The following is a 17,397-nucleotide window of genomic DNA, read 5'->3' on the forward strand; positions in this document are numbered from 1 at the left end:
ACCCCATGTCATTCCAAGCATGTGTGTCAATTTTTACCTCTCTATCTACATTATTCCGTGGTTTATTAAGTTTTCAAATTTATACTCACTTTTTATTCACCCGGTATATTTGAAACTGACGACTGAATTTTATTCTGAAAAATAAATGCTACAGTTGCTTAAAATTACAGCCATGAGTAAAATTACGGTTTTATATTGTCTATACCGTCAAATGCAATGTACGTTTACCGATTTTTTTTCTTAACTCTCGCTTCAGTTATCAACTGCAGAGTCAGAATTCCCTCTCTGATGCCTCCACCTCACCGAAAGCCAAACTGATCGTCATCTAGCTGCTATTCGATTTCCTTCTTAAGTTATACTTTATAAACTAGTACCTTTAGTATTGCGTTATTAGAGCAAAGAATTTTAAAAGAGTACCGGCACTTTTATGTAGATTTGATTGAGTGCAGTGTACGACCTACTTTAGTCTGACAGTGGTGTGAGTTTTCAGGAAGCAGAGAATGCCTGTGGGTTCAGACTTTGCAGGGCTCGAGCAGCAGCAGCAGCAGGAGGGGGACTTCCCGGCGGTGTGGGGCGAGTCCAAGGTGAGCGGCAAGCCGGTCCGCTTCGAGGAGGACGCGTCGGGGACGCAGGCGGTGGTGGTGGGGGGCGCCAGGGGCAGCGGCGCCTTCCCCTACCAGTACGAGCAGCCGGCCGGCAGGTGGGTGCAGTCACGTGACACGCTTACCCCACGAGGGGGCATCCCCGCCTGTAGATAAACCTGTCGGATCTGTAGAGGGGCAAAATAAGGCAATATGTGGTTTTGTTTTTTTTTTTGTTTTTCCCAATTTCACTTTTTAGGCATAACACACACCCACAAAGATAATTTGGCACATTAAGTTTAGTGGGAGTATCTTGGAAATCACGATATATAAAATGTGTTTTATACAAAAACTCTTGTTGTGGCTTACCAACACAAGTACAAGGAAAGCGTACTAATAGGGACAAGAAAGGAGGCATGAAGGGGGCCAAAAACAGAAATGACCATCATCACCATCAGTACCATTACAAACGCACATAATGATATATGAGACATTATAATTGCCGTGTGTTGTTGTTGCGGTCTTCAGTCCAGAGACTGGTTTGATGCAGCTCTCCATGCTACTCTATCCTGTGCAAGCTTCTTCATCTCCCAGTACTTAGTGCAACCTACGTCCTTCTGAATCTGCTTAGTCTACTCATGTCTTGGTCTCCGTCTACGATTTTTACCCTCCACGCTGCCCTCCAATACTAAATTTGTGATCCCTCGATGCCTGAGAACATGTCCTACCAACCGATCCCTTCTTCTAGTCAAGTTGTGCCACAAGCTCCTCTTCTCGCCAATTCTGTTCAATACGTCCTCATTGTTCCATAAAAACACGGGAGAACTGCCTGATATCCGGCAGTTCTCCTGTGTTTTTATGGAACAATCAGTACGCCGGGAAAGCTTTAAACATCACACCTCCTCATTAGTTACGTGATCTACCCATCTTATTTTCAGCATTCTTCTGTAGCACCACATTTCGAAAGCTTCTATTCTCTTCTTGTCCAAACTATTTATCGTCCATGTTTCACTTCCATACATGGCTACACTCCATAAAAATACTTTCAGAAACGACTTCCTGACACTTAAATCTATACTCGATGTTAACAAATTTCTCTTCTTCAGAAACGCTTTTCTTGACATTGCCAGTCTACATTTTATATCCTCCCTACTTCGACCATCATCAGTTATTTTGCTCCCCAAATAGCAAAATCCCTTTACTACTTTAAGTGTCTCATTTCCTAAACTAATTCCCTCAGCATCACCCGACTTCATTTGACTGCATTCAATTATCCTCGTTTTGCTTTTGTTGATGTTCATCTTATATCCTCCTTTCAAGACACTGTCCATTCCATTCAACTGCTCTTCCAAGTCGTTTGCTGTCTTTGACAGAATTACAATGTCATCGCCGAACCTCAAGGTTTTTATTTCTTCTCCATGGATTTTAATACCTACTCCGAATTTTTCTTTTGTTTCCTTTACTGCTTGCTCAATATACAAATTGAATAACATCGGGGACAGGCTACAACCCTGTCTCACTCCGTTCCCAATCGCTGCTTCCCTTTCATGTCCCTCGACTCTTATAACTGCCATCTGGTTTCTGTACAAATTGTAAATAGCCTTTCGCTCTCTATATTTTACCCCTGCCACCTTTAGAATTTGAAAGAGAGATTCCAGTCAACATTGTCAAAAGCTTTCTCTAAGTCTACAAAAGCTAGAAACGTAGGTTTGCCTTTCCTTAATCTTTCTTCTAATATAAGTCGTAAGGTCACTATTGCCTCACACGTCCCAATATTTCTAAGGAATCCAAACTGATCTTCCCCAAGGTTGGCTTCTACTAGTTTTTCCATTCGTCTGTAAAGAATTCGCGTTAGTATTTTGCAGCTGTGGCTTATTAAACTGATTGTTCGGTAATTTTCACATCTGTCAACACCTGCATTCTTAGGGATTGGAATTATTATATTCTTCTTGAAGTCTGAGGGTATTTCGCCTGTCTCATACACATTGCTCACCAGATGGTAGAGTTTTGTCCGTACTGGCTCTCCCAAGGCCGTCAATAGTTCTAATGGAATGTTGTCTACTCCGGGGGCCTTGTTTCGACTCAGGTCTTTCAGTGCTATAATTGCCATACTCAAATCTATTATAACAAACAATATGTATCACGAAGGGCACACAAAATGGAGTTTAAGAAATTACAATGGCACATCAACTCCGCTATGACAAACACTGTGCATAATGAAGGCCGCACAATTTTACCAAAGTAAGAAATTAAAATAATACTAGCATAAAATTAACTAAAATTTCTTGAAGGAAATGTTTATGAGAAGAACACGACGGGGCCGCAAGGGAGGAGGCAACACAGTACTTAACTCAGGTGCTCCAAAACAAACAACGGACACCAGGCCGCGCCAACAACGGACACGTAAGGCACGCAACTACCCTCTCCGTTGCGGTTCCGCGCGTCCCACCCGAGTAACAGCTACCTGAAACATTTTAATACTTGGAACAGCACACCAGTGATCAGCAAATTAAAAAAAAACATAAAAGAACAATAATTTAAGAAAATCACACCATATGACTATGAGCTTAAGGTCTTTCAGTAATTAACAGATTACGAAACAGGTAAAGCGGCATGTGCCACTATTAAATCTTCCGTAATTACACTACTACATTTCTCAGTACCCAAGTTGCAATTAACGCAACAAGAATTAAATCATTTAAGTGATAATGTTACTTTAAAATAATAATAAAATCATTTCATATAGCAGAGGACCAAGAATGGCCCGATCAGTACTCCCCAGTGAAGCAGTTCACACAAATGGCACTCCACGGCTCCAAGCACACAGCCCCATACAAAATGCAACACAACCACAGCGTCCCGGCGTACTACCAGAACCTCCAGGCAGTAAACCAAAGCGCGAGATGAGTTTCACATGACCGTCTTTTTCGAAACCCATGCTGATTCCTACAGAGTAGATTTCTAGTCTCCAGAAAAGTCATTATACTCGAACACAATACGTGTTCCAAAATTCTACAACTGATCGACGTTAGAGATATAGGTCTATAGTTCTGCAATCTGCTCGACGTCCCTTCTTGAAAACGGGGATGACCTGTGCCCTTTTCCAATCCTTTGGAACGCTACGCTCTTCTAGAGACCTACAGTACACCGCTGCAAGAAGGGGGGCAAGTTCCTTCGCGTACTCTGTGTAAAATTGAACTGGTATCCCATCAGGTCCAGAGGCCTTTCCTCTTTTGAGCGATTTTAATTGTTTCTCTATCCCTCTGTCGTCTATTTCGATATCTACCATTTTGTCATCTGTGCGACCTCTCAGTCCAAAGGCTTCCGTTTAGTCGCGAAGGTGGCTCCGACCCGCCTGCTGAGGTGCCAAGCGTCGCACGGAGTGCCGAATCAAGCTTAACCTTCGTTAACGGAAAGCTGAAGCACCACAAGACAAAATAAACTCCAATCTAATTGCGCAAGTCAAACTCTAAGGAGTGCCACTCGAGGACTGTGCACTTGAAGATCAGACATAAAGCAGCCAGACTAACGTGCCGCTGAACGACGCACTTCCATCACCGGCGTCTAGTAGAGTACGGAGAGCAGCGCACCACATCGATATACATCCGTGGGACGGTGAACGAGGATAGCAATCCCAGCGACGGAGAGACAGGAGGACGAAATGACATCCCGCCGCACATAGAAGGTATTTCAAGCTCTGGCTCGACAAATTACAACAGGCGAGATTTTGCTCCCCTTGCGAATCAAGTTAAACGGCACACCACGCCGCTGTCCACACTATTAACCGTAAAATCACGGTCCTGTCTCCCCATCGGGCCCCACTCGGCGTCCAGACGCAAACAACCCCAGCCGAGCCGAACTGTCTCCACGCCAAGGCAGCCACCCCTTTTCTCCTCACACGGCTCCATCTAAGCTCCGGCCAGCGATCACACAGGGAAACAACCGCCTCACGCCAAAGCGCCGTCTGAGTGAAAACTCAGCACTAAGATCGATACGGACTTGGAAATAAGCGAGCACCGTAACGCTCTATAGTAATAAACTTTTATAATAATTTGAAATTTTGCAAAATACCCCATCACTTTTCATTAATTTTGAAAAGTAAAAACTTTTGTTACAAGAAAACTTAAAAAAAAAAGAATTCATGCCACATCCACCCACGTGTAATAAATCTGGTTTTTGAAAAATAAGCTGTGGACAGTGCGCTGTCAGCGTATTTTCAACATACCTTCTTCACAATGAGATTTTCACTCCGCAGCAGAGTGTGCGCTGATATGAAACTTCCTGACAGATTAAAACTGTGTGCCGGACCGAGACACTCAAAGCTCCCGAGTTCGAGTGTCGGTATGGTACACAGTTTTAATCTCTCAGGAAGTTTCATACCTTGTTCACATACCTCACATTTCATAATTATTCTAATTATTTGTTTTATGTTTTAAATCGATATTTTACGTTTTACATTCAATTTTTTTAAATTTACAGTTTCACATGCATGTGTTTTATTGACTGAACATAATACGTAACTCATCATTACGATGTAAAACCAGTACAATAGTAATAATCTGTAAAGAAATTCTTAAAACGTTACTTTTTTTTTACCCCGTGCATGTAACGCGAACGAAAGGTTCTCACATAATTCATTGATAAAGAACGCAATATTAAACAAAATGCAGTGCATTAGAAAACCTTCGCAAAGAAAATTGATTACACACTAGTGATTGCAGCTTGGTTACATTGCTTCTCAACTGGAGAACGTCATCGTAGTTATTCAGCAGAACTACATCTACAAATCTTCTTACAACATCCAAAGTCGTATACATCCAATGGCTCTACCTGTCCCATCGAGCCTTTTTGAATTACATGATTAGTACTGTTCTGACCAAAACTGACACTTGCAACGTACTGAGGACATCTGAGAGGCGCCGTTCGTCGCCTACAGGCTCGGCTAGCACCTGCATTTATTTTCAAGCGGGCATCTCTCGCAGAGTTCTCATGCCTTACTCGAACCAGTGTACATCGGTGGGTAGAGAAGCTGTCCAAGTTTCGACTCGTAATACGCACCGTGGCATCACTACAAAAGGTACCCCTAGGAGGCAGTCGTGTCAGAAGATGTTTATAATGAAGCAATGCATGCGTGTTGTGTCCTTGAATGCGCTACTTGTGAGACAATTGCGACAGTTCTGCGACAGTTTCGTAGCTGACGTCAGCCAAGACCTCCAGCAGGCAAAGCAGTCCGTGGGTGGTACAGTACATTATGTGAGGCTGGCTGCTTACGTGGTACAAAGAAAACAGGCGGGCAGCAACTGTCAGCAGAGGAGATGGTGGGTCAGTCATGAGGCAGGAAACTAAAGCGATCTACACTATGTCATCAAAAGTATCCGGACACCTGGCTGAAAATGACTTACAAGTTCGTGGCGCCTTCCATCGGTAATGCTGGAATTCAATATGGTGTTGGCTCACCCTTAACCATGATGACAGCTTCCACTCTCGCAGGCATGCGTTCAATCAGGTGCTGGAACATTTCTTGCGGAATGGCAGCCCATTCTTCACGGAGTGCTGCACTGAGGACAAGTATCGAAGTCGGTCGGTGAGCCCTGGCACGAAGTCGGCGTTCCATAACATGCAAAAGGATTCAGTTCAGGACTCTGCCTGTGCAAGACAGTCCATTACAGGGATGTTATTGTCGTGTAACCACTTTGCCACAGGCCGCGCATTATGAACAGTTGCTCTATCGTGTTCAAAGATGCAATCGCCATCTCCGAATTGCTCTTCAGCTATGGGATGCAAGAATATGCTTGAAACATCCATGTAGGCCTTTGCTGTAATAGTGCCACGTAAAACAACAAGGGTTGTAAGCTCCCTCCATGAGAAATGCTACCACACCATAACACCGCCTCTGAATTTTACTGTTGGCACTACACACGCTGGCAGATGACGTTCACCAGGCATTCGCCATACCCACACCCTGCCAGCGGAACGCTACATTGTGTAGGGCGATTCGTCACTCCACACAATGTTTTTCCACTGTTCAGTCGTCCAATGTTTACGGCACTTACACCAAGTGAGGCGTCGTTTGGCATTTACCGGCGTGATGTGTGGCATATGAGCAGCCGCTCGACCATGAAATCCAAAGTGTCTCACCTCCCGCCTAATTGTCATAGTACTTGCAGTGGATCCGATGCAATTTGGAATTTCTGTGTGACGGTTCGGATAGTTGTGTGCCTATTACACGTTCCGACTCTCTTCAACTTTCGGCAATCTCTGTCAGTAAACAGATGAGATCGGCCTGTACGCTTTTGCGCTGTACGCGTTCCTTCACGTTTCCACTTCACTATCACATCGGAAACAGTGAACATAAGGATTTTTAGGAGTGTGGAAATCTCGGGTACAGACGTATGACACAAGTGACACCCAATCACCTGACCACATCCGAAGTTGGTGAGTTCTGCGGACGCTCCATTATGCTCTCTCATGACGTCTAATGACTACTGAAGTCGCTGATATGGAGTACCTGGCAGTAGGTGGCAGCACAATGCACCTAATATGAAAAACGTATATTTTTTGGGGTGTCGGGATACGTTTGATCACATAGTGTACGAGGGCTATTCGGAAAGTAACGTCCGATCGGGCGCGAAATGGAAACCACAGTAAAAAGCCAATAACGCTTTGCACAGATGTGTTGGGCAGTGTCTCTAGTATGCCTGTAGATCGCATCACGTCCCTCTTTCCACTTCTGAGCGACCACTGAGCCCATAAAGATGCATAAGAAATTAAATCTTCCGCCAAGTATGAGTGCCTGCAGAGAGATTTCGCCTGATTTCATGCAACCCCACATAACGTAATTGTCACACATTTCCTTCCTCGTGACAGGTCTCGGCCGCGTACTGCAGGGGCAATGAGCACGCTCTTGCAGCGTTTCCGATGGGAAGTGTTTGATCACCCACCATACAGCGCGGACTTGGCTCCCTCTGATGATCATTTCCGCTTAGGTGAACAGCTGGCTATGAAGACATCATTGTGCCACAGAGAATGGGCTGCAGACAGGCGCAGGGAAGTGTCAGAAAGCACAGGAGGCCGCCATCTATGAGAGGGTGTTCGAAAGTTGGTACTACGTTACGACAGATGTTTTAGTCGGAGCGGTGACTATGTAGAGGAGTAGATGGAAGGTGTAGCTAACAGTTGAAAAATCAGTTATTTTCACTGTGGTTTCCATTTCGCAAACAGGTCGCACCTTACTTGCCGAATAGTCCTCGTAGTTCAGTAGATATGACGTCATAAACTCTGAGATACCTGAAAACTGCCGCATTGTGCGTGAGGTTTTAATTTATCTCTTTTTTACTACTAACTCTGTTCGCGACACATTTTGCAGACAATACCCACATATGTCTCTGAATGTGCATACAAAATTATATCACCGTGTAACACAAAGGCCAGTAGATGTAGCGTCATAAACACTCAAGTACATAAAAAACTGGCACATGATATTTATAATCAATTTCTGAGTTAAATAAACCTCACAGAGAATTTGTATTTTGCATGAGATGTTTCTTAATTTGGATTACTTACACATTTGTACATTATGTACAGTTCGTTGTACGACTGTTTCATAATTTCAAATGTGTTTTCACGAATACATGTAATTCCAATTTTCTCGATATTACTCTGCAGATACAGTTCATTTTTTGCTTTTGTTTCTAATATAAATTGGCAAAATGAATTGCCTGGTTCGTCACCTAGTAGTTTTTATAAACATTCGAATCCTCAAAACTGCTTTACCAAAATTTGACTATTACTTTACCTTGTATTTCGTTTGCAGCATTCCTGAGGTGGTAGTTCCAAGCACTGTAGGAAAAAAACATCATGGCAGAAAGAAGATGGGAGTGGCCAGGTATGTTAAACACTGTAATATGTTGCACATGATTCTAGTCTGAAACAGCAAGAGTAATATATCACTGATCACGTAAAACTAAAGCATTAATTAAATCAGTAATCGATTTCATTGAACGTCATGTGATTGAAATATTGCTGCATTCTTCGCGTAGGTACGAATAGTGCACAGTTTTTAAGTCACTTGTAGTTGGTAATGTTGAGTAGTAGTTGATTATGTTGAGTAGTTCAGCATCAAACTTAAGAACCACATTACAGCAGAAGTGAAGATATTCCCGCATCTTCGGAGTATTATTTCGCTTCTAAGTCAGAAGAATTCCTTCACTTTATGTATTCAAATATGGTTCAAATGGCTCTGAGCACTATGGGACCTAACATCTGAGGTCATCAGTACCCTAGAACTTCGAACTACTTAAACCTAACTAACCTAAGGACATCACACACATCCATGCCCGAGGCAGGATTCGAACCTGCTACCGTAGCGGTCGCGCGGCTCCAGACTGTAGCGCCTAGAACCGCTCGGCCACTCCGGCCGGCCCTTTATGTATTTCGTGGTCGCCAGTACTCTCATACTGAGAAAATACAGTCGAAGTGAAGTCACCTTTCACTGTGGAAAAGATGCCTTCGACAGCTAGCGCCGATAAGCTTAAGGCCGATCGACCACCACGCTGACCATCTTTGCCTACAGTCTGTACAGTTTTCAAATAAATTACGGGAATTCAGTCAGGTAATATTTACAGCGACCGCCGATATTTCGGCAGGAGTACATCCCGCCATTTTCAAGGCACAAACTGCAATGGAAGGCGATGTACACGCAGATTTAAAACCTTTAAAAAGCACTGAACACCAGTGCCACCAAAGATGACTAAAGTCAGAGGTATCGACACTGAAAGATTAAGAACTAGCACCTGAGATTACATTGACTCTGTCCCTCAGTTTTTTCACAAGCGAGAGAGCAGGATTCGAAGCAGAGTTTAAACAAAAACCTCCATCACTGTTTACAAGGTTGCTGGCTAATTTAATCTCAACTGCCTCCTTGATAACACTGCCCCAGTAGCTGGACGTGCATGCCAATATCTCAGTGTTGTTATACAACATAGGGCGACTAGTATCCAAACAATGTTCGGCAATATCATATCTACTTGGTTGCTGTAATCGTGTGTGCCTTTAATGCTCAGTACGTCGGTTCTCCACGGTCCTGATAATCTGACCAATGTATGCCACGCCACAGCTAGAAGGAATGCGATATGCACCCGCCTTACGCAAACCAAGACCATCTTTAACAGAGATATTTTAGATCGAGGTCGGAAAACCGTAAAATACGACCGATTTTGTTGAAAGTGATTCCCGCGTAAGGCAGAAAGGCAGTAGACTTAGGTGTCGGCTCAGTATTATCATCAGTCACCCAATGCACAGTTGGTCGATAGTGCGACGAAAGTTCAATCTGTCTTTCACCATTCTGACGAAATGTAGCTTCAAAATGGGCCAGCGCAGCTGCCAAGCTGTCGTAAATGACGTGTGCCCTGTGTACCAAGGTATGAAGTACCCCTTCACGCTGAGCCAGTTGGTGACAACTATTAGCCTGTAAATACAAGTCAGTGTGAGTACGTTTCCAGTAAGCTGCATGACCCATTGATCCATCAACCTTTCTCCTAACCAAAACGTCAAGAAAAGGATGGCAACCATCCTCTTCCACCAACATCGTAAAACGAATGCTCGTGTGGATCGAGTTCAGATGTTCTAAAAAGGCATTCGTATTCTCCCTACAATGAGGCCAAACAACAAAAATATCATCAACATATCTGAAGAAACATACGGGTTTCAAAGGCGCCGACTCGAATGCACATTCCTCGGAATCTTCGATAAACAAATTTGCAATCACAGGAGACAACGGACTACCCATCGCAACTCCATCTGTCTGCTCGTAATACAGGTCGGTGTGAACATCATATCAGGAACTCAGCTCATTTCTTACGTGATTAGAGCGAATGCGGTTGAATGAGTCTGATATTTTAGTAAGTTTTGATGTGGTCTCTCTCTTCACTCGTGTTCCTCTCCCTGATTCGTTGTGGTTAATTGAGGTTACGTTTGGTGTTGAATTAACTAATCTCTTTCGAAATGTGTTGACATCCACTTACTTTTTATTCAATGACCAGTATTACGAGCAGACAGGTGGGTAGCCCGTTGTCTCCTGTGATTGCAAATTTGTTTATGGAAGACTTCGAGGAACGTGTTTTGTAACCCGACTGTTGATGATACTTTTGTTGGTTGGCCTCATGGTAGGGAGAATATGAATGCCTTTTTAGAAAATCTGAACTCGACGGCCGGCCGCGGTGGTCTCGCGGTTCTAGGCGCGCAGTCCGGAACCGCGCGACTGCTACGGTCGCAGGTTCGAATCCTTCCTCGGGCATGGATGTGTGTGATGTCCTTAGGTTCGTTAGGTTTAAGTAGTTCTAAGTTCTAGGGGGCTGATGACCACAGCTGTTGTCCCATAGTGCTCAGAGCCATTTGAACCATTTGAACTCGACGTACCCGAACATTCGTTTTACGATGGATGCGGAAGAGGATGGTTGCCTTCACTTTCTTGACGTTTTCGTCAAGAGGAAGGTTGATGGATCATTGGACCATGCAGTCTACAGGAAACGTACTGACACTGACTTGTATTTACAGGCTAATAGTTGTCACCATCTGGCTCAGTGTGAAGGGCTACCTTGGTAACCAGGCACATCTCATTTACGACAGTGAGAGCTGGCCCATTTTGAAGCTACAGTTCGTCAGAATGGTCATATTGAAAGACAGATTGTACGTGCGTTCCGCTATCGCCCAACTGTGCATCGGATGACTGATGATAATACTGAACCGACTCCTATGTCTGCTGCCTTTTTGCCTTACACGGGAAGCACTTCCAACAAGATCGATCGTATTTTACGGAAATACGATGTGAAATGGGTTTTCCGACCTCCATATGAAAGTAGTGTGCTTTTGGGCTCTGTTAAGGATGATCTCGGTTTGTATAAGGCGGGTGTATATCGCGTTCCCTGTTGCTGTACGATGGCTTATATTGGTCAGACTATCAGGACCGTGGAGGACCGATGTACTGAGCGTAAACGGCACACACGATTACAGCAGCCAAGTGGATATGGTATTGCCGAACATTGCTTGGATACTGGTCACCCTGTGTTATACAACAACACATAGATATTGGCATGCACGTCCAGCTATTGGGACAGTGTTATTAAGGAGGCAGTTGAGATTAAATTAGCGAGCAACCTTGTAAACAGGGAAGGAGGTTTTTGTTTAAACTGTACTCGGAATTCTGCTCTCTCGCTTGTGAGAAAACAGACGGACAGAGTCAATGTTATCTCACCTCTAGTTCTCAGTCTTTCACTATCGATACCTCTGGCTGTGGTCATCTTTGGAGGTGCTAGAGTTCAGCTGTGTGTTATCTTTTCCTGAATTACTCCAAGAATCGAGGTTTTAAGTTCGCTTTTACGTCAACTTTCGTTGCAGTTTGTGGCTTGAAAATGGCGGGGTGTACTCCCTCCGAAATATCGACGGTCGCTGTAAATATTACCTGGCTGAATTCCCGTAAGTTGTTTGAAAATTGTATACGCCAGGATAAACTCATGACCCGTACAGTATTTGTAATGTTTTAAATGAAAGTAGTACCGTTAATGATCCAGGATACCACTTCCATTGCATCTGTTGTGGCTACAGTATCCCAAAAAATACCGACATCTTTGTAACATCAATAGCCCGATGGACAGCGACACCATTTTCTTCTGTAGGCACTTCCGTCAGCTGTAGAACTTAATATTTGATATAAATTTCAACTTGAGGCCTATTCCCGTTCCTGAAAAAAAGAGGTCTTAAATGACGGACAGACGGACAACAAAGCGATTACACAAATGTTCCCTTTTTACCGATTAAGGCTCGGTACCCTGAAAACAGTAGAACGTTTACACACTCTGTATGAGAAATATGTGCAACCGTGGTCTAGGGAATACCGGCATGGTAGCTCAGCATGTTGGAAGAGAGGATCCCAGTAATAAAAAAACTTAGTGAATGGTTCAACAATGAACTTGAACGGGTATCATGTGACGTCCACCCTGACCAAATGAACGAACAATAACAAACAAAAATGAGTGCAAAAAAGGGGTAGTGACTTTGTTTAGTAACCAAAACGACCTTGGTCGAACACCGCCACTGTTAAAATTTTGAATAAAAATCATCAGCAACGGAGACAAAAGACTTTTAGCATAAGAAGTCACCCAACGGCCTTGTTGTCAAAGAGGATGGTAGGAGCGGACAGAGATTCAGGACACTCTCTAGCCCTTGCTTTGGGAAATTGCCCCCAAGACGCAGAGGAACCAGCAGTGATCAACGTCCTAAGTATTTAGAAGGCCATGGAAACCGACGTGTTCCCGGCGTCCCCTGCAACGCCGCCAATGTGCAATGTACAACTGCTGTGCGGGCCGTCACTCCACCTCCGCAGGCGCGCACACTGAACACTAAGCTGTTGGTAAATTATCAACATATCGATGCCATTCCCTAAAAGTATCGATATAAATCGGTTGTATTCTTCCCACAGACATATTCGTATCAAAATGGCAATATTGAGTGCCGATATTTTTATTTTATATTACATTTTTTTCATAATTTTCGATAAATATTTGAAGTTGTTGTCTTGAAGTTGTAGTAGAATAGAATTCTTCTTTCACTGTGTAAAAGAGGCTTACTACTTTTTGAGCTTTCATCACGTCGAGTCTTTCTCTCTGACTGTATGAAGCAAGTATAGATGACACAAAGAAGAACACGGATGGCACTGGGGTGGCGGTGTGGATGGAATAACAAGACTTCCGATGTGAAGAAAAAGCGCACCATTTGCGTTAAAAAATAATTTTTAACGCAACTAGTGTGGTATTTCTTCACATTGGTATTCCTCGAAACCAGTTTCTGAAAATGATGAAGAAAACTCTAAATGACAAGGTTGGTCTTTGCAGTGGGTGGAGACTTGTGAGGGGAAATGTAATCAATACTTGGCGATGCCAACAGAAACTGCAGCGTCTAGGTGAACCACGCGATTTTGACGATACAACTACTAGATCCCTGGAGTTGGTAGAAATAAAATTAAAAAAAAGCAACGAAGTCGACATGAAGTGTTCCGACAAATCCGATGCGTGATGAAACTGAACGACGGATCCATCGGACACCTTTTATTGTGCCACTTACATGCAGTTACCGTTGTTAACAAAGTGGATATCGCGAAGCACGAACGTGCTTTGTTCTCCTTTCAGTTAGTGCTCTAAAGCGGATAGGCAGGCTGCTAGCTTGTTCATCTACAGAATATCTCATAATAAATCAATCCATAAATATACAGCTCTAAAACCGCTAGTATACCAGGTGATCAAAAAGACAGTATGAATTTGAAAAGTTAATAAACCACGGAATAATGTAGATAGGTAAAAATTGACACACATGCTTGGAATGGCATGGGGTTTTATTAGAACAAAAAAAAAACAAAGTTAAAGAAATATCCTACAGATGGAGCTGGACAGCAAAACGTCAGTGACTGCGCATGACAATCGTGTATAAAAGGATCTGTAATGAGAGAGAGAATCAGATGCACCAGCAGTCGCAGCATGTTGACGTTACCTGAAAAGGCGCTTTTAGTGAAGCTGTATTATCAGAATGGCGAAAGTACTAGTTCAGCGTTACGATCCTATCGCCATAGGAAAGGGATTCGAACGGGTAAAGGTCCATTGACAAATGCAGCTGAGGCGAGAATGATTACAATGTTCGAAGCCACGGGTTGCTTAGACGATATACCCCGTAGTGATCGACCGAACACATGGCGTAATGCTGCTGAGGCAGTTCAGGAAGAAATGGAGACTGTAGCGGGTTCGTGTATGCACGGGAAAGTCAGCGCTCGTGCAGTTGCACGTCGCACAGGCATTCCATACACTACTGTTTGGTTGGCACTTAGGCGTACCCTCTGATGCTATCCGTACAAAATGCATCGTCATCATGAACTGTTACCTGGCGATTTAGTGAAGCGGAGGGCATTTGCGGTGTGGGCGTTTCAAAAGATGGCGGAAGAAGACGATTGGTTGAGTAACGTGTTGTGGACCGATGAAGCTCATTTCACGCTTCGAGGGTCTGTCAACGCCCACGACCGCAAATTTGGGCTACCGAAAATCCTAGAACTGTAGTGGAAACTCCATTGCACGACGAGAAAGTCACGGTATGGATTGGATTTACCACATATACCGTTATCGGGCCTTTTTTCTTCGAGGAAATGCGTGGTTCTGGTTTTGTAACTGCTACCGTGACGGGTGAGAGGTACGCCGACATGTTACAGAATCGCATCATCCCCAGCCTGGCTGATAAACACCTGCTGGAACGTACGATGTTTGTGCAGGATGGCGCTCCACCCCATATTGCTAGACGCGTGAAAGATCTCTTGCGCGCGTCGTTTGGTGATGATCGTGTGCTCAGCCGCCACTTTCGTTGTGCTTGGCCTCCCAGGTCCCCAGACCTCAGTCCGTGCGATTATTGGCTTTGGGGTCACCTGAAGCCGCAAGTGTATCGTGATCGACCGACCTCTAGGGATGCTGAAAGACAACATCCGGCGCCAATGCCTCACCATAACTCCGTACATGCTTTACGGTGCTGTTCACAACAATATTCCTCGACTACAGCTATTGTTGAGGAGTGATGGTGGACATATTGAGCATTTCCTGAAAAGAACATCATCTTTGCTTTGTCTTACTTTGTTACGCTAATTATTGCTATTCCGATCTGTCGGAGATTTTTTGAACTTTGGTATTTTTTTTTTTGGTTGTAATAAAGTCCCACGACATTCCAAGCATGTGTGTCAATTTGTACCTCTCTATCTACATTATTTCGTGATTTATTCAGTTTTCAAATTTATACTGACTTTTTGATCACCCGGTATTTACATTGTACAGGCGATATTTTTATAGGCATGTACGTCGATATTTTCACCGTCCGTATTTCGGTACATATTTTTTAAATATCGATTGTCGATTTCCGATATTTTTAAAATATCAACAGTCCTAACCGAAGTCAGCCAAACTTCGCCTGACCTACAGGACACCACACCTACTGACCTGTAGCTGCACCCGCCTCCCCCTTTTACTCAGCCAGTCCAAGCCCACATCGCTAGACCAGTAGGTGGCTGGCAGTCACCCGCCACACAGGCGTGCAGCAGGCAGTTCCGCCTCCGCCTGCAGAATCAGAAGACCGCCAGCTCAGCGCCGCCGCCAGGACTGGACGTTGTCTTTGCCGCCCAGCAACACCGGGCATACGGCAGTGGACGCTGATGCTGGAACTCCTTGTACTGTTCATGACATGTGACTTTAATTTCCTGCCTACTGCCGATGTCTAAGAGGACTGTCTGTTCCGTTTGCAAGACTACTTATTCAGAAGATAGTCTCACGCAGAGGTATACTTGCGATGTCAAAGAAGGCAGTCCTTTATTTTCAAAAAGGACTTTTTTTAAACTACTGGCCATTAAAATTGCTACACCAAGAAGATGACGTGCTACAGACGCGAAATTTTACCGACAGGAAGAAGATGCTGTCACTAGCTTTCCAGAGCATTCACACAAGGTTGGCGCCGGTGGCGACACCTACAACGTGCTGCCATGAGAAAAGTTTCCAACCAATTTCTCACATACAAACAGCAGTTGACCGGCGTTGCCTGGTGAAACGTTGTTCTCACGCCTCGTCTAAGGAGGAGGAATGCGTACCATCGTGTATCCGACTTTGATAAAGGTCGGATTGTAGCCTATCGCGATTGCAGTTTATCATATCGTGACATTGCTGTTCGCGATGGTCGAGATCCAGCGATTGTTAGCAGAATATGAAAACGGTGGGTTCAGGACGGTAATACGGAACGCCGTGCTGGATCCCAACAGCTTCGTATTATTAGCAGTCGAGATGACAGGCATCTTATCCGCATGGCTGTAACGGATCGTGCAGCCACGACTCGATCCCTGAGTCAACAGATGGGGACGTTTGCAAGACGACAACCATCTGCACGAACAGTTCGACGGTGTTTGCAGCAGCACGGACTATCAGCTCGGAGACCGTGGCTACGGTTACCCTTCATGCTGCATCACAGTCAGGCGCGCCTGCGATGGTGTACTCAACCACGAACCTGGGTGCACGAATGGCAAAATGTCATTTTTCGGATGAATCCAAGTCCTGTTTACAGCATCCCGGTGGTCGCATCCGTGTTTGGCTACATCGCGGTGAACGCACATTGGAAGCGTGTATTCGTCATCGCCATACTGGCGTATCACCCGGCGTGATGGTATGGGGTGCCATTAGTTACACGTCTGGGTCACCTCTTGTTCGCATTGACGGCACTTTGAACAGTGGAACTTACATTTCAGATGTGTTACGACCCGTGGCTCTACCCTGCATTCGATCACTGCGAAACCCTGCATTTCAGGAGGATAATGCACGGCCGCATGTTGCAGGTCCTGTACGAGCCTTTCTGGATACAGAAAATGTTCGACTGGTGCCCTGGCCAGCACAGTCTCCAGATCTCTCACCAATTGAAAACATCTGGTCAATGGTGGCTGAGCAACTGGCTCGTCACAATACGCCAGTCACTACTCTTGATGAACTGTTGTATCGTGTTGAAGCTGCATGGGCAACTTTACCTGTACATGCTCTGTTTGACTCAATGCCCAGGCGTATCAAGGCCGTTATTACAGCCAGAGGTGGTTGTTCACAGTAACTGACTTACTGTGAAACTGCCCCAAGCTGGGACACTTCGGAAACCTTTGCGTTAAAGACACGTAACATGTATCCACAGGACACGACGCCCGTAACTGAAAAAGTGTCATGACAATTTCTCCATTGGCAAAATATTCCGAACTAGTCCCCCCCTTAAGATT

At 44.5% G+C, this 17,397-nt stretch overlaps 1 protein-coding gene across 1 annotated transcript in view; it reads left to right on the forward strand.

Annotated features, from left to right (window-relative positions):
* LOC126425249 (uncharacterized) overlaps positions 1-17,397 on the forward strand; it is a 70,056-nt gene that overhangs the window by 28,196 nt on the left and 24,463 nt on the right. Inside the window, exons 2-3 of the mRNA XM_050088220.1 lie at positions 517-700; positions 8,395-8,466. Coding sequence (XP_049944177.1) covers positions 517-700; positions 8,395-8,466 — 256 coding nt within the window. The remainder of the gene's footprint in view (positions 1-516; positions 701-8,394; positions 8,467-17,397) is intronic.

This window comes from Schistocerca serialis, chromosome 10 (assembly GCF_023864345.2).
Source record: "Schistocerca serialis cubense isolate TAMUIC-IGC-003099 chromosome 10, iqSchSeri2.2, whole genome shotgun sequence".
Lineage (NCBI taxonomy): Eukaryota > Metazoa > Arthropoda > Insecta > Orthoptera > Acrididae > Schistocerca > Schistocerca serialis.